Source organism: Metopolophium dirhodum, chromosome 5 (genome assembly GCF_019925205.1).
Source record: "Metopolophium dirhodum isolate CAU chromosome 5, ASM1992520v1, whole genome shotgun sequence".
Lineage (NCBI taxonomy): Eukaryota > Metazoa > Arthropoda > Insecta > Hemiptera > Aphididae > Metopolophium > Metopolophium dirhodum.
The window spans coordinates 11,178,770-11,204,256 of NC_083564.1; the positions used below are offsets into that span (position 1 = coordinate 11,178,770).

The 25,487-nt window shown below is 27.5% G+C and overlaps 3 protein-coding genes across 4 annotated transcripts; 1 reads left to right on the plus strand and 2 right to left on the minus strand.

The window, feature by feature from the left end:
- Positions 1-14,544: 14,544 nt before the first annotated feature.
- On the plus strand, positions 14,545-18,962 carry LOC132944972 (uncharacterized). 2 transcript variants are annotated; one of them, XM_061014551.1, is made up of 7 exons: positions 14,545-15,032; positions 15,153-15,365; positions 15,432-15,774; positions 15,861-16,061; positions 16,153-16,349; positions 17,089-17,228; positions 17,440-18,962. In XM_061014551.1, the coding sequence occupies exons 3-7, from the start codon at positions 15,481-15,483 to the stop codon at positions 17,925-17,927; spliced, it is 1,320 nt and encodes a 439-aa protein (XP_060870534.1). In that variant the 5' UTR covers positions 14,545-15,032; positions 15,153-15,365; positions 15,432-15,480; the 3' UTR covers positions 17,928-18,962. The 2 variants fall into 2 exon arrangements, with proteins under 2 accessions (XP_060870534.1, XP_060870535.1); XM_061014552.1 differs by having other exon boundaries at positions 14,545-14,724.
- A 2,044-nt stretch (positions 18,963-21,006) lies between these two features.
- On the minus strand, positions 21,007-22,516 carry LOC132945866 (52 kDa repressor of the inhibitor of the protein kinase-like). Its single transcript, XM_061015660.1, has 5 exons — positions 22,407-22,516; positions 22,180-22,338; positions 21,896-22,088; positions 21,409-21,737; positions 21,007-21,333 (listed from the first exon to the last, which is right to left on the minus strand). Exons 1-5 carry the CDS (start codon positions 22,461-22,463, stop codon positions 21,220-21,222), a joined length of 852 nt encoding a protein of 283 aa, XP_060871643.1. The 5' UTR covers positions 22,464-22,516; the 3' UTR covers positions 21,007-21,219.
- An 81-nt stretch (positions 22,517-22,597) lies between these two features.
- On the minus strand, positions 22,598-25,081 carry LOC132944973 (uncharacterized). The gene is made up of 8 exons (XM_061014553.1): positions 24,975-25,081; positions 24,816-24,917; positions 24,362-24,460; positions 23,939-24,184; positions 23,756-23,873; positions 23,549-23,670; positions 22,987-23,343; positions 22,598-22,902 (listed from the first exon to the last, which is right to left on the minus strand). The coding sequence occupies exons 1-5, from the start codon at positions 25,056-25,058 to the stop codon at positions 23,802-23,804; spliced, it is 603 nt and encodes a 200-aa protein (XP_060870536.1). The 5' UTR covers positions 25,059-25,081; the 3' UTR covers positions 22,598-22,902; positions 22,987-23,343; positions 23,549-23,670; positions 23,756-23,801.
- Positions 25,082-25,487: the final 406 nt, after the last annotated feature.

The following is a 25,487-nucleotide window of genomic DNA, read 5'->3' on the forward strand; positions in this document are numbered from 1 at the left end:
ATAAAATGTATGTTATATAATTGATTAAGAAAAATATATTAAAATTATTAAATGTTTGATTTATTTTATTTTTATCATATAATAATTATCGTGATTTTAAACTCTGTGTGTCATTCTATAAAACCATTCATTGACAAGCAATAATTCACAGTTCATAACATCAACTAGATAGGGCCCAGCTAGGATACCTACATAATTCATATATTGTGTATAGCAATGCAATCTAGGTATCTTGCGACGGAAGTGAGTGGATGCCACAGTATGGTCTTTGCGTTAGAAGCTTCAAATTGAGTACCTAGGTATTTTGTTGTTTTTTAAATTTTTATTTACATAATTTTTTCTAGTGATTCCATCACCACATACCAGATGACGATACGTCATCCAGTAAAAAGATTGTCCGTGGCAATAAATATATAATTCAAGTTTAAAAAGTACTCTGAACTGAAATTTGAAAGTATCTATTTTATGAAAATAACCTGAACGCACTCAAATGTGCGAGTTCGTGGTATAAACTTATATTTTAATATTATATATTCCTACTGCTTAACAAACTGTCCGTCTATTGTTGGCTCATTTTATTTTTTTTGTTCACCGAAATTATCAAAGAATTGTTAATCGTTTCCGACTAATGTCGATAATTATTGGCGATTATCTTAGATGATACAAAATATATTAGGTATATTATGATAAATCCATTAAACTTATATAATACTCAGTACCTATATGGTCAATTGATAAATTGTGTGTTCTTTTACAGAAATCTTTGTGATCTGCAACGTATGAATAGATACGGTTAAGTTGAATTATTATTATTTGTTTATTGTCATATTTGTATATAATAATATATTTTAGTCGTTTCAATTACCCACGAATAATATTTTTAAAATAGGTATAGCACGAACTACAATCGTTCTTCTTTGTTTAAATATCTGATTTCGTCCAATTTGATTATAAAAATATAAAATAACTAGGTATAAGAAAAACTGTGTTTTTTCTAAAAAAAATTTTTAGATTTTTTGGTTACAGAATAATCTATTTACGTGGAACTTTGTTTTCAAATTTCAAACCTTAGCTACAAAAGTTGAAATATCATTTTTCAATTTTAAAGTTCATAAATTGTGCCTATTTGTTTTAAAAAATTTCACCTGTTATTGTAACAATATATCAGGAGCCTTTTATTAAATGTTCATGCTTTTTGACCCCACTACTAAAACTTTATTGACATTTATAGAAAATAAAACTAAAAAAAATGGAAACTGAAAATGCCCGCAAACAGCCAAAACAAGTCAAAATATTTTGGTGGTGTATAGAAAATGCTATTATAAACAATCAGGGGAAATTGCATGTACCTTAGCTATCTACGATCATTTGACTTAAAGTTACACCAAAAACTAAAATTGATTTTGTTAAAACGTGATATTATTGGTATAGGTTAAATTTCTATTTTATAATAGATCAATAGCCAATAGATTACCTATAAATCACATTTTTTTATTTAAATCCCGGTAGTCATTTGGCATGCAAACTATAACTGAAATAGATAACCAGAATAGGTACATTGCTGATCACAAAGTACTTTCTGTAAAAGTACATTCGATTTAATATTTATCAATAGACTGTATAGATACTTAGTATAATATAAAGTTCTATGGATTTATCATAGTAAATAATATATTTTATAATATCTATGGCAATCGTCAATTGTCGACATTCGTCGGCGACGATAAACAATTTTAATAATTTCAGTGAACAAATAAGTAATAAGCCATCGATATAGACCGACAGTTATGAGCCGTATACATTATAATGTAAGTTCTAATACAAACTCACACATTTCGTTATGATCAGGTATTCAGGTTATTTTCATAATATATTTTGATACTTTCAAGTTTCAGTTCAGAGCGAGATGAAGATGGATAAAGATAGTTTCTTCGGCGACGGCGGCATTCTAGCTAGGTTTCACCGGAAGAGTCGATGCTTACGCGTAAGTTTGTTTTCATATTATTACTATTTTACATTTACTTTTTAGGCTTAAATTAAATATTTATTGCCACGGACAATCTGTTAACTGGGTTACGTAGAAGCATTTATAAGTTTAATCCCAAAAGCGCAATGTATAAAATACGCGAGACCGTCTTCGTAAAAATAATTAAAAAACATTTTGTGAAAGGAACAAGATTACTGCTAATATTTAAGTTTTAATTATTATTAACAAATAAATACAAATAATAGATATCTTAATAGCTTTTTACTATTAACATTCAGTGTAAATATAGTTTCTGATCGACTTACCAATATGTAATAAACCTATATGTAATAAAATAATTATTCATATCAAATAATCCTTACAATTTAATGCAAGGATTCTCATAAATTGATCTTACAGCAGCCTTAAAACACCAAAAATACATTTGTACATCATTTACAAAATTTTAGTTCCCTATTATGGTGTAGGTATTAATACAAACAATAAATTGCTATTCGAAAACACAATTTCGTATACCTATTATTATTTACTAAATACCTACAATTAAATTAAACTAAAAATAAACATATGATTACATACTGAGTGCCTATAATATAATATTATATATGAAAATTGAATCTTTTTTACGAATACTTTCGTTTACACAGACCACAAGAAAAAATAATTAAAAATATTTAAAAAAAAAAACACACATCATTGTAAAAATATAGTTGGTATTATAGTATTTGATGAATTTACTGTGTACGTTTATGGCTTTATGTTAACTCTAAAATCCAGTAATCACATTTTTATTTAATAATTCATAAAATACAATATGCTCTTATAAAAATATTCTTGTGCTTCTGATATCTATTCACCACCTTATCAATAATTAAATCGATAAACGAAAATAATAATTTAAATAATACCTATATCATATTATTATAATTCAAATTCAAAATTATAAACTATTTTGGTTTATTGTCATATCAAATTTCAATGAACAAATTGGTCCTTAACACAGAACTCTTTGATATAAAAAGTTCCATTATATTATATCCGTGGATTCATCATATTGACGTTCCTAATATGATATCTATCATTTATTTATTTAATCTATGGCAAATCTCAAAGTCGTTGCAGAAGACACAGTCGATTAAAAATTCTAAAATTTCAATAAGCAAAGAAAACATGAGCAAAAAACTTCCTGCGTTTCGTGCAATTTTATTTTTCATAAATTACAATATTCTAAGTTCTGTAATCTGGAGCGTTTCCTCATGGGCGTCGCAGTTCACACACGTCACGGATTTCGCCGAAAGAGTCGATAATTAAAGTAAGTTTGTTTTTATATTCTTTTGGGGCTTAAATTTACTTTTAAGACTTAAAATAAATATTTAATGTCACGAAAAATGTGCTATCCAAGTGTTGTATGCGCATATTTTAGTTCCGAACCAAAAATGTATAAAATACGCGAGATATAAACGTCGTCGTCGTTTTTCCAGTCCCTGTTCGTAGAATAATTATAATCAATAGGAGCTTACCTATATAAGGTACTTAATATATATATGTTTTGGTTTAATTTATAGAAATTTATGTTATAGCTTTTAACTGATAATAGTCATAAGCTACAATTTTAATTAATAACTGGTAATTTTTTTTCCAAATACAACGTTATTATAAGTTATAGGTAACTATTAATTTAGTGTCACATACTTAACTTCTATTGTTCACCTAATATCTATATTCTATATCATAGCGATTAGGGACGTATAACCTAGTACACATAAAAGTAATATTCACGGAATGGTCAACTGCAGCCTATCCTGCCCTGTGCGCACTTATGAATAATGTGTCTACTCATATACTCGTATACTCGTAATATACCTATATATAAATAGTGTAATACTACATGCACGAATCTGTTACCTTTTATGTCCCTAAAAGTTCAACAGTTATTATTAAATTTATTTTTTTTTTTACATATAGGTAGGTTACATTACAAGACTCTAATTAAAATCACATTTATTTTAATTTTTTCGAACACAATGTTTCAAAAATTATTAATTAATATATAATTTATTGGTATAGTATTAAATAAATTAATGAAATAGAACAAACACACCTACTATAATTATTAGTAATAATAATATATCCATGGATAAATTATTAAAATACAAAACGAACAAACGAAAAACGATTCTGAGCAAAGACATCGTTAACTAATAAATAATATTGAGATTAAAGTAATTTATTTTACTATTAGGCATTAGTACCTACAATATAGTAGGTTAAAGTCATTTTTGCCCAAAAAATTACATTTGAGAGTGTCATCGTGTATATAAATTATAATAATATACTCTAAAAGTTTCATAAATCTGCGAATACCTACTATTTTTAAATTACAACAAAATAACTATTTAGTAGCTAGGTACCGTTTTGTATGTTCAATGTAACGTTCTTAATTCAAAAAGTAGCTAAATGAGTCAAATGATTTTGTCAAGGGGGGGAGGAAGAGGATATGGCTGATTTTTTAACATGCACAATTTCAAGTGTTCATAACCTCCTATGCTACTCTAAGGAGAAGTGACACAATTTCGTAAGAGAGGAGGCGTGAAAATGTTTAAAAAAAACACGAATTTATTTAGTTATTTTGTTATTTAGGTATTACATATTAATTAATAGGTATTTCTTAAATTCTTTTTATTATTTTATTTGAAACATTATTTTTAAGTATTGGGATCAATAAAACTATTTTCATTTAATTACTATTTTATATCAATTAGAATTTGTTAATAAACCAAGTAATAAATAAATGGTTACCAAGTAAAAAAACCGTTATCTATATTGTAAATTTGAATTCAATTTACCGCATAGAAACAAATAAATGTTTTTTTGAAGATAATGTAAAAATATCCATCATCCATCGGTTAGGACCATATATATATTTGCTATGATTAGGACGGTGAGGTTATAATTATAAATAATCTATGGCAAATGACAATCGTCTGAGACGAACAGCGATTCCAATACGTACTCACATATTTCGTTCCATTCTGGTTATTAAGCTAGGTGCCTATTTTTATAAATGTCATTAATCTCAATACATCCAGACTGAACTTTTGGATCGGAGATATGCATTTTCCTTGGCGGAGATGCACAGCTCTGACACTAGACAATATTATACACTCGAAGGGAACGCGTTTCGCCGGAATAATAAATAATTACGTAAGTTTTGTTCTTCTACTCTGTTGACGCGGTAGACTTAATGTAAATATTTATTGTCAGACAAACTTATATACCCGCTAGACGTAGAGTAGTTGTTATAGGTGTACAAAAATTAGGAAAAATATTATGAAAAATACCTTAAATTATAATACTTTGCCTACAACTGTTAATTTATTGTTATAGTAGAATAATTTTTAAAATTTGAAATCAATGATTAGGCAATGGTTTTATAAGTAGGAAGGTAGGTTTTTATACCTATACCTAATAAAATAAGAAAATACATAATGATTAATGTTATTTAATATGATTTGTAAGTACATAGCAGATTATACCTACCACTTGGTGACGATTATTTTTGTCTTATACGTTCTTCGTAATTCCGTTCCGTCACGATAGTTTTAGTTTTCGTTAAATGTGAAACATACATTTTCGACGCATACGGATACGGGTATTAAACATTTGGGTTTTAAGAGAACACCTCAAACGTACGTTTTATTTTGGGGGTTTTACGGGATATACCTATAGGAAATTTTCTTCAAATTTTCACATTTCACTATTTGATATTATGATATTATTTGTACCTAGGTTAAGTTTCTGTTTTAGAATCGATCGATAGGTTACCTAGGTATATCACATTCTTTAATTTAAATTCTGGTAGTCGAGTATTGGACAAGTACCTACGTAACTTATAATTCGTATCGTAATTTAATTACTAAAGAAATATTATTTCCCCAACAGTGTCTAGGGCCACCGGCAGGATAATGCATTATAGAATGTCTATAAACTTATGGTCTATAGTTATGGTTAAAATTGGCATGCGACCAACTGGGGGCTTGTTCTGGAAAATTTAAATGGTCTAATAAGGTTCATCTCATTATTTGAATTAAATTAATTTTTAAGCGATTGTTGTGTTAGTTTATTTTCATATTATTTTGGGGCTTACATTTACTTACTTTTTAGACTTGAATTAAATTTTTATTGTCACGGAAAATCTGTTAACTCAGTAACGTAGAAGCATATACGTTTACTACCTACCAAAGGCGCAATGTATAATAATAATAAATTATTCGCCAGTCCGAAGAATCCAAACGCTGTCTTACTCGTAGTCGAGTTCTAGTTGATAACTGACTTGTGAATAAATGTAATTTTTGTTAGGTATAAAAATAAAAATTATAAATCCTTGAATACAACATTTAAAAATACAAACTCTGTGTAATAAAAATTAATATTAGGTATTTATTGGTAGGTTTATATAATATCTATAGACTGTAACGAATAGGTCATTGGAATATTGTTGAACATTTTACTGCATAAGATGCGTGTTATTTCAGAAATGGTATTCGTCAGTGAAAATTTTCAAACTGGGAATAATATTATATCATAGCAGATTGAAATGTGTGAACGTTTCAGTGCTTCGAAGACTAAGTTCCGTAGCAGATTTTGATTCCGTCACGGGGTATGTATTTTCTTATTTCTCAGTAGGTTTTTTTTTATTATAGTTAATTGATCAGGGGATGTATTGCCCGAAAATTTTCAATATTTGTATTGTAACTATACTGGTATAACGCTATTCGGGCTATCGATAAAGTCGTGTTCAAAATTAGAAAATTGGTGAGGTATGATATTTTTTTAAGCAATTCTTTCGAGTAGGGAATTCGCTCAATGATATTTAAATATTTTCACCGATAATCAAGTACGATGACTTGTAGGTAACTAGAGACTGAGTGAATAGGAATTAGGAAGTGTGTGATATGGCGAAGATAAGGAAATGGGTCAACAGGATTTCAGAATGTTTGGTGTATGAAAGGGAAAGATGAAAAAGAAATGTAAGGTTAGGGTAGGTAAGTGGAGTGAGGGTAGCAGATATGAGAATAATAAGTTAAGTGTTAAGGTACAAAAGAGGATAGAATAAGAAATTAATTAATTAAGGGTAGTGTACATATTGTAGTGAAAACAAGAGAGAATAGGTTTAGGTGGTTCGGTCACTGTATGATAAGAGATAGTGAGAGTGGCTATAGAAGTTAATTTAGGGGGGAAATGAGGGGCGAGAAGACTGAAGAAGAGATGGATAGACAGAATACCGATCATATGGAGGAGTGGAATGAGAGTGGCTGAACCTGTATATAGCTGTGTGAGACGGGGGAAGAAAAAGTGTAAAGGTAGAATAGTTATGTTAACAATACGTAGGTAATACGTAACGTAATCAGTTGATAAATATTTTCTTTCATTGTTATGTTGGGGGGCTATAATAATCCGGAAAGTATATGTCCGGACCGTATAATTCCGGAATGTATTTATCCGGACCGTATTTCGACGGAATCCAAAAAATATAAACCGTATTTTAACGGAACGTATAGTTCCGGAAAGTATATGTCCGGACCGTATAATTCCGGAACGTATTTATCCGGACCGTATTTCGACGGAATCCAAAAAGTATAAACCGTATTCTTCCGGAACGTATATGACCGGAACGTATTTGCCCGGACTCTTAAAAGGTAAAAACCGTATTCATCCGGACCGTATTTGCCCGGAACGTATTTGTCCGGAAAGTGTTGTAAATTGCCTATATTAAACCCCTTGCATAACACCAGATTACAATTAATAATCAGTTGGTGTATTTTTATGTTAAAAAAATTGTTTGTTTTGAACTGTTTTTTTCTGTTCAAAATGGTTTTTAAACAAAAAAAATTGTTTGAGTTTCAAGCAGTTCAAACAGTATATATTTTTAAACGGTTCAAAACAAAAAAAACTCAATATTACTTGGAGTTACACTGTTTTAAACATATTACGTTTTATTCGTTTTAAATAATTAACGAAATATTCAAAATAAATGTTTTGAATTTATGTTTTAAACATGTTTAAAACAAGTTGTTTAAAACTTGTTTTGTAAACATATTTGTAATTACGTAATTAAGTATTGTCAGTGGTGTTTTGGTAAAAAAACTGGAGGGTATACGCGGAAGAATTTATGACAATGACTATCGTGTATTTATTGGGATCAAAACATATCAGATTTTATCACTTAAAACGACGCTCGCTTCGCTCGCGAATATTCAAGTTTTTTTTAGATCTCATGTTCACGAGTATAAGCTTTTATATCAAAAAAAAATGTATATTAATTTTATGCCATATGTCCATATTGTTTCTTGATTTATCTAAGTATTTAAAGTTTCTATGGAAAATTCAATAATTGCCCGATTTTAAAGGCAAAAAATATTAATATAATTGTAAAATAAAAGCATAATCATGTAATAGTCAAATAGGTAACTGCAAAAAATATAAAATATAAAACTTTAACAGAACCTATACATAATAATAAGGAATAAAAAATATAATTTTTTTTTTCAAACTAGTTTTATTTGAAAGTGTATTAGGCTTATATATAAAAAAAAATTGTATTAGTGAGTGGAAAAAGTTTAACAAAATTTAATAGTATTTTAATAAAAAATAATAAAAATAACTTTCTTTTTTTAAATAAGTAACAATTAACAAATAAAATATGATGCTTATATAGTAGGTACTTAACATTAAATCAAAACTTGAACACTAATTAATTTACAAAATTTGCCATAGACTCTTTTTGACAACTTTGCCCTCACCTTTGTCTGTGTTATTTTTTGCTATTTTGGTCCTAGTGTCTTCTGCACACTTATGATTGAATAGCCAACTTTTCACATAATCTTCAGGATTTCAATCACTTAGAGGAGGTCCATTTATGTTTATGAACATTAAATTAGAAATATTATTTATGGTTAACCGTGAACGAAGATCCGTACAAATGTTATTCATAACACTGAATCCTCTTTCACATTCTGCGGTTGAACACGGAAATGTTTTAAGAAAGATGTAGAATGCAGACATCACGTTTTTAGGATCAATAGTTTGGTCGTAAATAATTTTTCTCATACCACTAATAGCTTCATCTTGGTCCAGTGAAAATCTTTTACATAAGTATTTAATATCATCTTCTCCATATCGAATATCTGGGTCCTCAGGCCAAGTTGATTTTTCCAATAGCACTCGCCACACTATCTAGTATATTCTTGTATAGAAACATCAACGGCCGCTTGTAGATATATTATTATAATTTGATACCTAATGAATATAGCTAGATGATAATCGATAGCTATAAATAATAATAAATTATCAATTTTATTATTAACCTACCAATAACAAATTTTCTAAAAATAAACTATGCCTATGGATTTTTTTCTGTTTATGAAGTAGGTATACGAGCGTATACGTGCGTATTGGCGTTACTTTTATAGGGTATATGCTAAATCACCAAGTTGGTTCACGGGTATACGTCGTATACCCGCGTATACCCTCCAAAACACCACTGAGTATTGTCGTATACTCCGATTGCTTTCGACGTACATAATAATTAAACTCACACCATGTCACACACGAATCGCGGACATTCTCCCCCCCCCCCCCCCCCGGTACTGTTTCGGTGTAGTAGGACATTCCCCCCTTTTTTTAAAAGTTTACTATTTAAAAATATAATATTATTATTTAGTATAAATATATTTATGCCTAATTTCAAATATTTTCATAAATATAATAAATTATTAATTAATAAATTACTTATTATTTTTTAAATTTTTATTGTTTCAAGTAAGTAGTTCAGTTAATCAAACATATACATTTATAATCTATTACATTTATGAAAATAAAAACTATTTTATATATTTTATATTTTATTTAAAAAAAAAATTTCATATTAAATAATAAATAATATTATATTGTTAAATTCAATATTATTAGTCAATAATTAATTAAAAAAAATTGGAGAAAAATGTCCGCATCAAAAATATAGGGGGGGATGTCCTACTAAACCGAAAACAGTCGGGGGGGGGGAGGGAAATGTCCATTTACCGTCACACACACCGCGGCCCAATGTATTGATTTTACAACGATTTGTGCTTTTATATTTTATTTTTATTTTGTGTCTACCATCACCTATTAGGACAGCAAAAATTATGTGATTGTATACTTCAGCATTTTTTCTAATAGGAAAGTGAATCTAGTCATTACTTTGTTGGCTCAAAACTCAAAAGTAAAAAATTCCCAGTAGTTTCAAAGCGCCATGAAAACGAAAAAAAATTAAGAAAAAAAGGTAGTTTCTACACAAAACCAGTTATCGACAAAATCATTTTTCTGTCGTACTCAAAAATGAATAACCGCTCCACCGTAGAAACTTTTAATTTTAACAACATTTTTATATGATATAATATGTGCATTAACACAACAAGAAAACCAACTGAACATAGATAGGTACTTAAAATTGTCACCAAATAATTAAAATAAAATATTATAATTTATAATCGTCTGTACCCAGTGTCGGCTGGCTAATATTGGACTCCCACGACAATAATTTTCAATAGGCCCCTTTACACAAAAAAAAAAAAAATTAAAAAATGTTTTTTACATAATATGTAGTTTTACTTTTCGTGTAAGTGCGAATAAAATTAATTCATAACTATAACAATACTAGAATCCAAAGTCCAAACTTATGAACATGGTGTTATAATTATGAGATAAATAAATAAATAAATAAATAAATGGTTTGACAATGGTTTTGGTAAAAAATATATTGGTACTTTTTATGTTTAAATAGATACAAAATAAAAATAAAAATAGTTAGGTATACAATTATTATACATCTACGGTATATTTAATAATTGGAAAGTCAGTTACTCTAATTCGATAATATATAGATATTCTAGTACAGTTTTTTTTGTATGTGTATCGTATGAATAATAGCCTCCTTTTCCCAATGTCTAAAAAAAATATATTTTTAAAACGTTTAAAATCTGTTATGTAGATTTAAATATGGATAAAACACAATTTTAAAATCGGTTTAATTTTGATCGAACTAAAGCAACTTATATTTTCAAAAATACTATATAATAATATAACTAGTATTGTAAAATTGTATATGGTTTAGACACTTTTATAAGTAATGCTTATCAAATAGGTAAATATTAATAAAGAACACATACAACTTGAATTCAATGATATAATATTATCATTGTATAAGAAAAACGATTCTGAGCGGAGATGATTTGTCAGTCTGGATATTTTATATTGAAATATATTTATTTTTTTATTCGTTTTTATGGTGATAAACAAAGCGTTAGAAATTAAAATCCCAATTTTAGCGGTTTTTTGTAATTTGTCGGTGGTTTTTCCGTGTCATTAAATAACTATTGAGAAAATCAAAAAATGACGTCCCTAAAGTACCGCCTTGATCCAATTTGCTAAAAGATAAGATACTACATATTGAAATCAAAGCACTCCTTCTAGTAGAAATTTTGTATACAGGATAAAAAAAATAAAATAAATAAACATCATTGTAAAACCACTAGCTTCATAGCTCCGCTCAGAGAATTTGATATAGTTATGTTATAACTTATAACTTTTATAAAAATATTTCCTAAAATACATTACTTCATTCATTGTTGATCTTAGATAACTTTTCAACTTTTAACTTTTTAAGGTTGAAAAAAATCGCCCTGGCAATGTACAAAACTACAAAATATTTGATTTAAAAAATAAACTCGGTATTTTTCAACCATTTTCGGTACCAAACTGATAACGGGCCGGGAGAGGCTGTCTATACCTACTACCTACATGATAAAATGTTCATAATAGGCAATTTAAATGTTGAAAACTTTTTTTTCTTATTATTGATCAATGAAATCTAAAATCTTGAACAATTAATACAAGGTTCTTCATAATAGTTGTTATGAAGATAAACAATGAAGATTTTAAGTTCAGATTTCTACAAAATTAGTCAATCTCAATATCACGAACATTTGCAAATCATTTTTCGGTTCAAAATGTATAAGATGTTTAATTTTTAATGCTTGGAAATTTAAAACGAGATATCTCATAAGTGGGTAATATTGTAACTAAAAAATCTAAAAAAATATATAAGCACAGATTTTTTTATAGTTATTTTAAGTTGAAACTTGGAGAAAATTAGATGTTTAAATGAATATTAATGATATTTTTTATTTCATTATAACTCAAAAACATTATTTTTGGTGACTATTATAACTTTTACCTATAATATTATATTTTATACACACAATGAAATTGTATAATGCAATGTTTTCTGCAAAATGTAATGGCACATGGCGTGTACCCTACAAACTCCAGTTTTTTTATGAATGTACATATAATCATACATAAATCATGCATGAATCATGATATACCATTGTATGTAGGTACACAGACCTGCTCAGGACGTGTTAACGTTGGAACAATATTCTAGTTTACAGCCTTCGCTTGTAAGTTAACGGCGAAAAATTTCAAAAAATATTGTTTTCCCAAAACGCGATTTTGTTAAAAGAGCACTTAGAATTAAATTTGAGATGAATTTGAACTAAAAATGAGATGCAAGTACTTATTGCCTATAAGAAAAAAAATTGTCTTGTTTCAGGTCTAATAACACCCTAAGATCCCAAAGTAACGTAACTTTTTGTTATATATTATTATATAAATGTTTTATGATCTTCATTCTTAAATTTATTTTATTTAGTTAAAATACATATATTATGTCAACTAAAAAAATAACAAGAAGTACATATAGTAAAGTAAATGTGTTTAAAAATTAAACAAATTAAAACAGATAATTATTTTTAGGTTCTATTTAATACTTGACGATACCAGTTACATTGGTAAAAAAAAAACTTTTATACTGTAGGTACCATGGTCGTTTATTTTTATTAAAAACTATAATTTAGAACAATGCAAATATGTAGCATAAATTATAAATTTGTCGATCGCAACGTAGTGTTGTCGAAATAAACCAAGAAGACAAGATCGTGATAGCGCAAGGCAAAACGTATTAGGTACCTTTAGACAAGGTAAAAATTAAAACTAATAATTTGTGTTAAGTTATATTATTTTATTTTATTTATTATTATTAATTAGTCTAGACACATTTAATGTAACAGTTACCTAGAATGGGTATCATTTATTAATTTGAAATAGCGGATCCTTGGAAATAATAATATAATATTTAATCCCACGTAACCCGTACAATTGTAGGTCTATAAAGGTAAGTAAGCATAATGTCTAGACTCTTTTGTTTTGTTTTTATAACAATTTTAAATCAGTTATAATATTTACTTATACCTCTTATATATATAATTAATTTATATATATCAATACGGGTATATAGTTATTTATTATATTTCTTATTTTTGAGTTTTGAAATTTGTCATTCTTCATCAAGACTTCAAGGAGGATTAATGTTGGTAGTTTAAAATTTTGAATATTATAAATTATAATATTCAAAATTTATAATATTATATTTATTATATCTGCTCAAATATATACACACTTTTACAATGAACCATGATGGATACCGATATGACAATAATGGTAAAAAAAATGGAATCACGTAAGTACCTAATCACACATCATATTATAATAAAAATATACTATATATATAATATATACCGATTTTTTTTTAACCATAGTTCATTAAGCTAATACACATTATAACTATTACATTTTTTTATAAATAATTTTATGTATACATTATATATTATTTTATATTAGATTCTGAGCGGATGTGTTTTTTTTATAAAATTTGTTTCCGTGTACACGATAAGTAGGTAGTTGAAATAATGCTTCGTTTTCCAACTTTGAAAGTTTTACACTAGAGTGAATCTATATTGTATAAATCAAAAAAAAAACCCTTCGTAAACTTCTTGTAAAAATGGCTAAGAAAAAAAATATTAGATCATTAAGCACTATAAAGATGTGATATAATGAATTAATGCTAAGTATATTGAATTTAAGTAAACGTATTTTGTTTCAATAATTTATTTACTTGGCGAGGAATTAACAAAGTGTGATGAACAAAATAATTAAATGGCCAGTGCCGTATTTCCCAGTAAACACTTTAAGCTAGTGCTTTGGGCGGTAAATTATTTTTAATATTACATTTTTATTATTATATGTTACTAGAACTGAAAGCAATGCAACTAATTATAAAATGTTTTTAGAGCAACGAGATTGTGGTAATTTTTATTGTAAGGTGATTTTTAATTTCAAATTTGTAGAGTTTATCACCTTATAATAGCATTGCTGCGTTAGATATTTATGATTATTTTAATAATATTATTATTAATATTTATATTAATCAAAATTTTTTTTTCAGAAATAATTCCTCGCCAAGTAAATAAATTATTGAAACAAAATACGTTTACTTAAATTCAATATACTTAGCATTAATTGATATCACATCTTTATAGTGCTTAATGATCTAATATTTTTTTTTTACTTAGTCATTTTTGCACGAAGTTTACGAAGGGTTTTTGTTGTGATTTATACAATATAGATGGTTATGACCCGCCGACCGCAGACACTCGTCGTCATTTGCTCCCACCTAGGCCTCGAGCTGCATACACGAAATTGAGTGGGGGAACCGGCCGATGCGACGACGACGGCTAGCGTGATTCTGAATTTAATATAAATTTCCTTTAAAAATGCCGCACTTTTTCATGAATAACGTAAGCGCCGCCCCTAATCGAATCTATTTTTCTACTACAGATTATCCAAACAAACACAAAAAAATTAAATAAATATCACTCCATTGTAAAATCAATACATTCATTGTTCCGCTTAGAATCTAAAATCTAATTATTATATAATTAAATAATTTTAAATATAACAAAATATATTGTGTATAATATGATATCATAAAATTGATATTTTAAATTAAATTATCCTTTGGTGTGCTTAAATGTGTGTGGATTGACTGTTAATACTTTTATTTTTTAACTCTCGATCCTTTTTATTATTTTGAAATACATAATAGGTACCTAATACTATATTATATTTTACAAATTTTTTTTTTGCTTTAAATTTTTAATTATTAGAAAATATAGCTTATATGAATTCTTGTAGTTCATAAATATTGTATATTGTTATTCAATAGTTATTACAAATGTAGCAAAAGTACCATGCACTTTAGTCCTGGAACCATGAAAAAGATGGCCGACGGAACAATTATAGTGATGAGGTCTCACTCTAATCATGAGCGTGAAGATGATACCCCTCAGTTAATAGATGCTTTAAAAGCAGTACTAAAAAGAAGAGCTGCTGCTGAAAATATTTTATTAAAAGAAATTTACGACGAAGAGTGCTTAAGGTAAATTTTAGAAGTTTTATTATTGAAAAATTAATTATAATTGCTTATACTTATTTATTGATTTAGGCATCCAATAGCAGCTAGCTTATATCCATAGCCTACAGCTGAATCTTTAATGCGTTTGGCCCGTAGGTCAGTAATGCCTAGATTGCCTGGGAACCTTCAGGAACTAGCATCCTTATTTGATAATGGGCATCTTCAAAGATTCAATTGTTGTGACATTACGATATTTAGGAGCTGTATTCGTGACCTTGATGGTAAAACTAGCCTGATATTTGCATGTCCAGTTTTGTCACAAAGTTTTTGTGGTACTGGAATTGAGGAGCTTCATGTAGACGCTACTTTTAAAGTGGTTCCAGTAAACATGGGCTATCAATTATTGAGCGTACATGCTATGATACAAAATTATGTAAGTATATTATACCTAAAACAAAAATTTAACTTACAATTGTTTTTATTATATTGATGTTCATTCATTTATTTATTTATCTATAGTCAATACCAATTATATTCGCACTAATGGAATCAAAGTCTAGGAATTCATATGACAGTGTATTTCGATATGTTAAAGATAATCTTTTAGCAAACATTTCTCCAAAGATTATCATAAGTGATTATGAATCTACACTTAGAGATGTTCTACAATCATATTTCCCTGAAGCTCGAACATCTGGTTGTTGGTTCCACCATAATCAAGTACCTACCTAAAAAATACAAATTTTTATTTTTATTATAATTTTGCTTAATGATTAGTATACTTAAGTTATTTATATTTAAATCTTTTTAGGCAGTTTTTAAAAATATGAAAAGTAAAGGATACTATAGGCTTGTAAATACTAATCAATTTGCACTGCAAAGCTTAAACCTTTTATTTGGCCTTCCACTGCTTCCATATCAGGATATAGAAAGAGCATTTCAATTAATTAAAATGTATGCAATCAACCATGGAGTAGCGATGCATAATTTATTTGACTATTATGAGAGGTAATTAGTTGTTAATATTTAAAAATCAATACATATTGGATTGTTGTAAAACTATTAATGTACAATGGTTTTATGTTTTTTTTCTTTGTCATAATTTTTTGGAGCAGTAAAATATTTTGATGTTCTACTTTAACTCAGTATTTAAAGGTGTTTTCTAGAAGAAAATTGGATCTAATTGGTACTTTGGGAATTAGGTCGTTAAAAGTAAAAATGCATAGTATTTTTTTATAAATATTTAAAAGGTTTTTTTTGCTATTTGTAGATATTAAAATTTTTTTTTTATTAGCATTTTTTTTTTTGTTTAGGTAGTATAAATTTAGTTTTTGGTTAAAAAGTACAGTAATAAGTAGTTCTGATTGAAATTCAAAAATCTAATAAATATGTATAGGAAAATACATTTTTTTTATACACATTTGAAGTTCAAATTTTAACGAAATTCGATATTTAAACAAAGTATATCAACTGTATTTTTTTTTTTTTTTTAATAATTCAAAAGAAATTTTTAGTAGTAACTTGAAACTGTTATGTATATTTTGTATTTTACTATCACAGTGACTTTTATAACTTATATTTAGATTCATTTAAAGGTGAATATCTGTACACTATACCCTAAACCTAATTACTTATAGTAGCTTATTAAGTAAATACTTGGTTTGTAATGTTTGTATTGTACAGTTGAATATTTGAATACCATAAATAATACTTATTTATTATATATTTATACCTGTGTTAACTATAGGTATTGGTTGCGCCGTGTGGGAACTCAGATAATTTCAGTTCATGGACTTCCTAGGCGTACAAACAATAATATTGAAAGTTTCCACAATAAATTAAGATTAAAATTTTCAGTGACTCATCCCAATCTATGGATATTTTTAAGTAAACAAATCAATATGATTAATTAAATACTACTTGTTTTAAAAGTTATTTTTAACGTTTGTAAACTGAAAATACTAATTATATATATGTATGGATTGTGATAAATATTTTATAATATAATTTATATTATCTAATGTATTACCAAACAAATAAGTATGCATCTTCTGATAATTTATGTTTCTGAAATTTACTTATAACATTTTTCTTATAGGTAATTTGAGTAATTTATTTAATAATTACCATGTTATAATGAGGCAGCTTGAAAATAATCTTCAACCTACTAGGAGTCTGAAGGCAAAATATTTATTACAATCCAAAAGACTTAAAAATGCCACAAGCCAATACGATGCTGGGATCATAAGTATGTGGCAGTTCATGCAATTGACTTCGTATACCACATCAAGATATATATCTCGACATATAAATTGGATCAATGAGGTAGATCCAAATTCTGAGCCAGAAGTGGAAGCTGCTGCTGTTGTACAGCCAATTCAGGAACCACAACTGCCAATAGCTCCACAAGTGTCAACGTGCATAGTATGTTTGAATGCAAGAGCAGCAAATATTCAACAGCATATTGTTATTCCTTGTGGTCATGCATGGGTTTGCAACAATTGCATTACATCCCTTCCAGCACCAACAAGATGCCCATTATGTCGAATGGAAGAAGTCACTTTTCAAAGAATTTTCTTAAATTAAACTTTTCTATTAGTTTTAAAATATTTAATTGTTCATCAAACAAAACTACACAATATGACATACAAATTAATTGAAAAATGTTGTGATAGCTATGAAGTATTTCAAGAAACTGTTGATTTTTTCTTGGAAAACAGCCAACATCTTCTAGCATTTCCATGTGCTGATCACAAAAATGACATTTTTTTATTTATAATTACTTATTATATTACCATGAGAATGAGACAATACTCACGTATATCTAATCAAAAGCAAAGTTAGAAATCACGCAAAAAAAAAAACTTTTAAAATTGATAGCAACATAGTAACTAGTAATACGCATTCATTTATTTAGAAATAATAGTGAATATAAAAAGTTCGTCGTTGATTTGAATTTTTGAATTTTTGATCGTTGTTCAGTTATCACTAGCATCCATGACGAAGTATTATTTCGTCATGGTAACCACTAAATAAAACCTTATCAAATTGTTATAAAATGTTTATAACATTATAACACCTTTATTCGTGCAATAAAATGCATTTTTGGAAAAATGTTAGTTAACACCTTTGTCCATTGACCCCTTCAATTAAGAATAGTTTATCACCTATAATATTATTTTTTTTCATATTTTTATTCAAGTTGCAGTACACAATAATAATATGACATGTCTGTGTTGCAATCAGTATTTTCGATCAGTTATTATCGGGCATATACTTTCCGGAACTATACGTTTCGTTAAAAAACGCGCGTTGTTGTCCTGTTAATTAGGTATTTAGGAATAGTGGAAAATTAAAATATAATGTATTAATTGTTATTATACGAATATTAACATGATAAGACGTTATAATAATAATAATATGTACCTAAGTATTAGCCATTAAGGCTTTAAAAATTTAAAGTCCCAAGCTAATAATACATAGTTAGCTATTATACATGTTTAATATTTTAAAATATATTACAATTTTCTACTATTTTTTGAACCATCAAAATAACTAAACTGGATTGTTTTTATTTAATGCAATACCTATCAATAAGAATTTATTTATACCTATTTAAGATACAATTAAAATGAATATAAAACCCTTTTGGTTATTAATAAATAATAATATAAATATACAATTGTTGTAGGTACTTATGATACTATGCATTTTTTGACTACATCATCCTATTTTATTATAACATCATATAATATATTATATATTATATTATATCAATGTAATGGTTAATGGTTATGATGATTTAATAAATAAATAATATATATTGTTGAAAAAATTAACTGCATGTGCCAATTAAACAGGAACTTCATAAATTAATGAATTAAACAGATTGCCTGTTTAAACTATTTGAAAAAATATCCATCGAGCTCTCATAATATGGTATGTAATATGGTAATTTGTTAATGTATCTGCATCTTATTTTTAAGCTCCAAATTATATAGTTCTGAAGCGTACTGAATGGTCCACAATGTTCGAAAGTTTACTTTCTTAAAAACAAATTACGCGTTCATCCTGGAGTGATCATACGACATACGTTTTAATTATTATTTAATTCAACTCTGTGAAGGTACTAAATGTTTTAAAAAAAGTTGTTTTTTTAAATATCCAATGATTATAAAAATTCGTCAAGTATTTAACAGCTTTACTGTAATGGATGTGTTAAATTTAAAGCACACGACAAGAAATTATTCTGAGTGAAGACTGTCTAACTTTTTGGTAGATACCTAACCTAAGTTACAGAGAAATAATTTTAATTACAAACAGATTTAAATAAAAAACTGACATTTTTGTAAAGTAAATTCATATTCATCGCTCCATTGACCACTAATAGAATAATAAAAAATATATTGTATTATGGGTATTATTTATTTTTATTTATACAAAATTTATTATAATATAATATGACCAAATTATGATCACATATTATCTTTGTAATAAATAAAAATGAACACTGGCAATAAAGATCTAGCAATAAAGTTCTCAACTTTCTTTTTCAGGGGTTTCAAATAGGCAATTTACAATACTTTCCGTAAATATACGGTCCGGATAAATACGTTCCGGTTAAATACGGTTTATTAGATTTTTTTAATTCCGGAGGTATACGTTCCGGCCAAATACGGTTTTTAACTTTTGGATTCCGGCAATATACGTTCCGGAATTATACAGTCCGGATAAATACGTTCCGGGAAAATACGGTTTAGTATTTTTTTTAATTCCGGAGGTATACGTTCCGGCCAAATACGGTTTTTCACTTTTGGATTCCGGCGATATACGTTCCGGATTTATACGGTCCGGAATTTATACGTTCCGCCCATTTATTTTCCGGATTAATACGGCCTCCCGTTATGTTTACAATATCGAATACCTTGATGGTTAGTAGGAAAAGATCATCACAAAGCTCACGACCAGTGATGGTAGTCGTCTATCATCACCATAGCTTCAACTAACCATAGGTTTATTTAACTAACCTTCTTATGACTCATTAGGACACTTTGAATAAAAAGATCCTGAGTTGCAGGTTGCCAAACTTAATTGTTTGATTATCAAGTTGATCCTTTGATTGTTGACACCATGGATAGTCCACGCCTATGTTAAATACATTTCAGGCCGCGTTCCCGGAGGAGAAGGCAATTGAGGCTCCTTTATATTGATAGTCGATACTCGATATAGGTATACTTTATTTGGCCTCAATTGTTCCCCTCGAAGACCGATAATAAGACCATTATGTCCTATCCATATCTTTATTATCTATGATGGAGCCATACCCAGCTCACTCGTGTAAACTTGTTGCTGGTTGGGATGTCAGCGCACTATTTGTTTTCCATCTTTGACCCACGCGTAGCATACCAAATGTACGATTAAGAAAACACTAAAATGATTGTGCGTGGGTCAGAGAGAGAAATAAATGGTGCGCTAAAAATCTGACATCCTCTTCAGTGGCGTATTTAGGATTTTCTTGAGGGGGGGGATATAGAAATTAGAAATACATTTTCAAAGAAACCAGTCATGCAAGACTTTTTTTTGCTAATCCCTAATTTTTAATCACTAATCAAGTATAGGTATTTTAAAAGACAATATTAATCAATGAATAGCATTTTAAGTTTAACATAATAATCTAATGAATAAAAAATATATTAATAGCTTAATATAGATTTATAATAATCAACACAATGAAATAAATTTATAAAATATTTAGCTAATTAATAATTTGTTCTGTAAAAATGTAAAATATCATATAATTATATTGATCATTGATATCTATTATCTACATAGGTATATATAACACATAGGCACATATAGCCATTTATTTGCAGTGATTTTACAAAACAAACTCCAGTCTTCTATTTTTCAGAGACAATTCATCAATGACTTCATCTGGTGTAATCTTTGTTTCTGTATGACATGCTAATAGAGCCAATCCATTCAGTCTAGTCTATAATAACAATGAAATACACAATTTTATAAATACTTTCAATAATATATCATAATTTAAAATCTGCAAATTTACTTCATTCATACTATTCCTGAGATAAGTTTTAATTCTTTTTAAATTAGAGAATGATCGTTCAGGAGTTGTTGTTGACACTGGAAGCGTACAAAATATTTTTATCAACATGTAAATGTTGGGATAAAATTCTTTATCACAAATTTCTAATGCCTGTAATCCTGAACTAAGAATGATATAATCTGTAAATAGTTTTGTTTTCCACATATTGAATTCGGCTATGCTATTGAATTTATCTACAACGGGTGAATATATGTTCACAAGCTTATTAAATTGTTCTCGGCCATTTATCTCTAGTGGCAATGGCTGGGTTTTAAAAATGCAATCGAACCCTATAACAGTAAATATCAAATAATAAAATACTTTGGCAAATTAGTTATTTATATAGCTATTCAGTATTTGTACTTATATTATAATTTATAATAATATAATGTCAATAGAGATTTTTTTTTGAAAATATAATATAAAATATGTAATAACTAGTTTATACCTTCAAAAATACTTTTATGATTTATAAAACGCTCAGTAAGTTGTGATATAAAGTAATCAATATATGGTAAAAATACTGTTACACGATAGTATTGTTCGGTAGAATGATTTTGCAAATTTGGATTAGCTCTATGTGTTTGTTTAGAAGAAATTCTTTTCTCTAGCAATTCAATTCCAACATCATCTGCCATTTTCTGTAATATATTAATAAATATTTGGGGGTATATTTATGATGTAGGTACATCATAAATATTATTTTAAATATTAAACAGTAGAAAAGATTACTTTGACATTATTATAGATAATTTTGAATTCTATTTCATTATTTTCTCTGATACATTTTAAAGTAGCTATTACATTTTCTACTATGAGTATTGTCTTTTTCAAATCAATTTGAACTTTTTGCAATTGTTTACACAGCGGAAGTCCATAAGAAAATAATACCTAAAACAAAATTTAAAAATAACACAATATATGTACCTAAATGTATATAAAATAGATATTATCTGAACCTTTATAACAATCAAAGAAATCATAAACTCTGAATCTTTTAACGCTTTCTGAAGCATTTCAACATCTGTTGATTCTTTCCAATCAGATATAATGTCTAACGCATTGAGAACAAATGAAAATAGTTCAGAAAAATCATTTACAGAATCATAACGTTGAATCCAACGAGTAGCAAAAAGCCGTTTGAGTTGTTTTACTTGGGGTGCATTATTTGAATTCTCAATGGTATTTAAAAGAACAGAATTTCTTTTAGGGGTATTGAAAAAATTATAAACTTTTTCGATCACCCCCAAACAATTTCTGATAGGTTTTATGCCACTAGCTGTTGAAACAGCTAAATTCAGCGAATGTGCTGCACAATGTACATATTATATAGCGTTGGGGTATTTGGATTTCACAATAGTCTGTACTCCTCTTTAAATCGACCAGCCATATTACTGGCCCCATCATAGCCTTGGCCATATAAATAATTGCAATCAATTCCACATCTGTTTAAGCCTACCAACAAAAAAATGTAATTAAATAATATAAATAAATAAAGTGAATAAATAAATAAATCATAAATGTGTTATTTACAATTACCATTTAATATTGAGTTAGCCAAGTCATAACCAGTCAAGCTATCAATTTCAAAAAATCGTAAAAAGTTCTCATGCAACTTATTGTTTTTATCAATATATCAAACACATATACTGAGTTGCTCTTTAGTCGATATGTCGGTTGTTTCATCAGCCAGAACAGAGAAACATTTAGATTTATTAATCACATTAACTAGTTTCCTTAGTAAAATTGTGTTACATGACTGAATTATTTCATTTTGTATAATTGGACTCGTATATTTATTACGTTTCCCTGAACCCTCAAGAACATTACGCAAAAATTCATCTCCTTTTGCTCTGTACTTGAGAATACCACGGAAATGGCCTTGCCTTGAATCATCTAAAAAATAAAAGTTAAAAGTTGCAAACAATAATAACATGTTTTTTACAATAATAATTGTAAATCCATAATTAGCATGACTGGAGCATTATTGTCCAATAGTTATATGACATTGATAATTCAGTTTAATTATACTTAAGTATTATTATTATTAAATGGTAAAAGTTTATACAATTTAGTTTTTAGTTTCTATATTTATGCTTACCATCTACTAAGATATCACCAAAATCTCTATGTCCTCTCAAAGCCAACTTTTCTTTACCACATAGAATTATACACTCAATAATTGGTCCTATTTTACTTCTATTTTCTTCAATTTGTACCATTCTAAACAAATTCACAGAATCAATGTACTTCAAAAATTTAAACTTTAAAGTAAGGGTTATCATATTATGCATTTAATATTACCTACCTATTATTATCTATGCGTTCTATTATAGACAGTTCCTTTTTTTCTATTATTTTAAAAAGTGTTCAGAGTCTAGAACAGACAATGTATGATATTTCAAATTTCCACGAGCCCGAAAAGTCTAAAAAAAAATGTATTAAATATTTTAGCAAATGTCTCTGGAATAAATCATTTAAATTATCAAACCTCTTTTGCCTTCTTCCAGTTGCTGAAAGCAACAGTAACAAGGCTACCCAAAGGCTGGCTTCCAACACCACCATTTTTTGCAAACAGTACACAGTATTTACAGAATGTCCCATTTTTGACATTTGAATACGCCAGCCAATTAAATTCTTTTAGCCATTTATGCTGAAATCTTAAGCCACGTTTTTCATTTTTTGCAAGCAATGGGAATTTATATTCAACATCTGGTACCCATAGATTAGTTAGCACCTTGAATAAATATCATTTTAAATAACAAACTAATTAGTTTTAATAAATATTATAAAATTAAATTTAAAATATAGACATTAAATAAAAATAAATATGCATAATTTAAAAAAAATACTAATTCAATAAATATTAATGTGTTAAGTATTGAAATAATTTATCAACTAGTATGTAACTTACAAGCTTTTTATCAGCATCTGTTAAAGATAAACATTCTACAAAATAACCTATGTCATTAGCATTGCCGAGCGTTTGATTATTTTCACAAATAAAATCATCCTTTAATAAATAATTGAAACATATTATTATATTAATGCCACAATAATAACTAGAATATATTAAACAATTTTTAAGCCAAATTATTAAATTGTATTTGTTTCCATATGTCAAGTAAAACATGCTATTTGAAGCTAATAAATATATAATAATATATAATATAAATAATATAATGCCTAAATAATTTAAGAGATCTATTTAAGTGAGTTATAAATTTATAAGCTGTGACCACTGATCATAAAAGCATATAAACCTATATAAGCATAACTAATTTAGTTTTTTTTTAAGAATAACAAAGTAAACAAACTTGAAATTTGAACAATTAACTTTTTATATATTCAATGAAATAATTAATTACTTGCTGTAATCGTGAATTCGATGCCTCACTAAAACTTTCTAAAGAATTTGTGGTACATGCAGACTTGTTTACTTCTGTAATTTTTCTTACTGGTGAGTTCACCTAAATATCACAAAAACTTGAATTTACATTTCAAATTTCACAAAAATTAGCACTTACTTCAGTCTCGTTATTTTCATTTTCTCTTCGAATTTTTTTATTGCTTGTGAAAAATGATAACAAGGTATTCTTTTTTGATGTCATTGAAAAAAGTAGGTAAATTATATTGAAAAATTAAATACCGTATATAAATAAAAGTAAATTTGACCATAAAATATCACTTTCAATCACGAATTAATATAATATTTCTTAATAGTTGTTTTAATACTCAATTTATTATCATTTGAGCAATGAAGTATAAACAGAACACCGAATAGTATGCATAGATTAATGATTATCATAAACAATTACTGTGTAATAGAATATTACCTACTATAGGTTAGGTATATTAGATCATATTATCAAAATATCGTACATTTGTTTATGATCTAATAATAGAATACATGACACTGTGGATACAAATCAGGGACAAACGTTATCATATTTTGTTCCACTGAGATAAGAGATTGTGTATAATTTTGCCTATATTCACTCCTCAGTCCTCATTAATTATAATAATATCAGATTTCATAC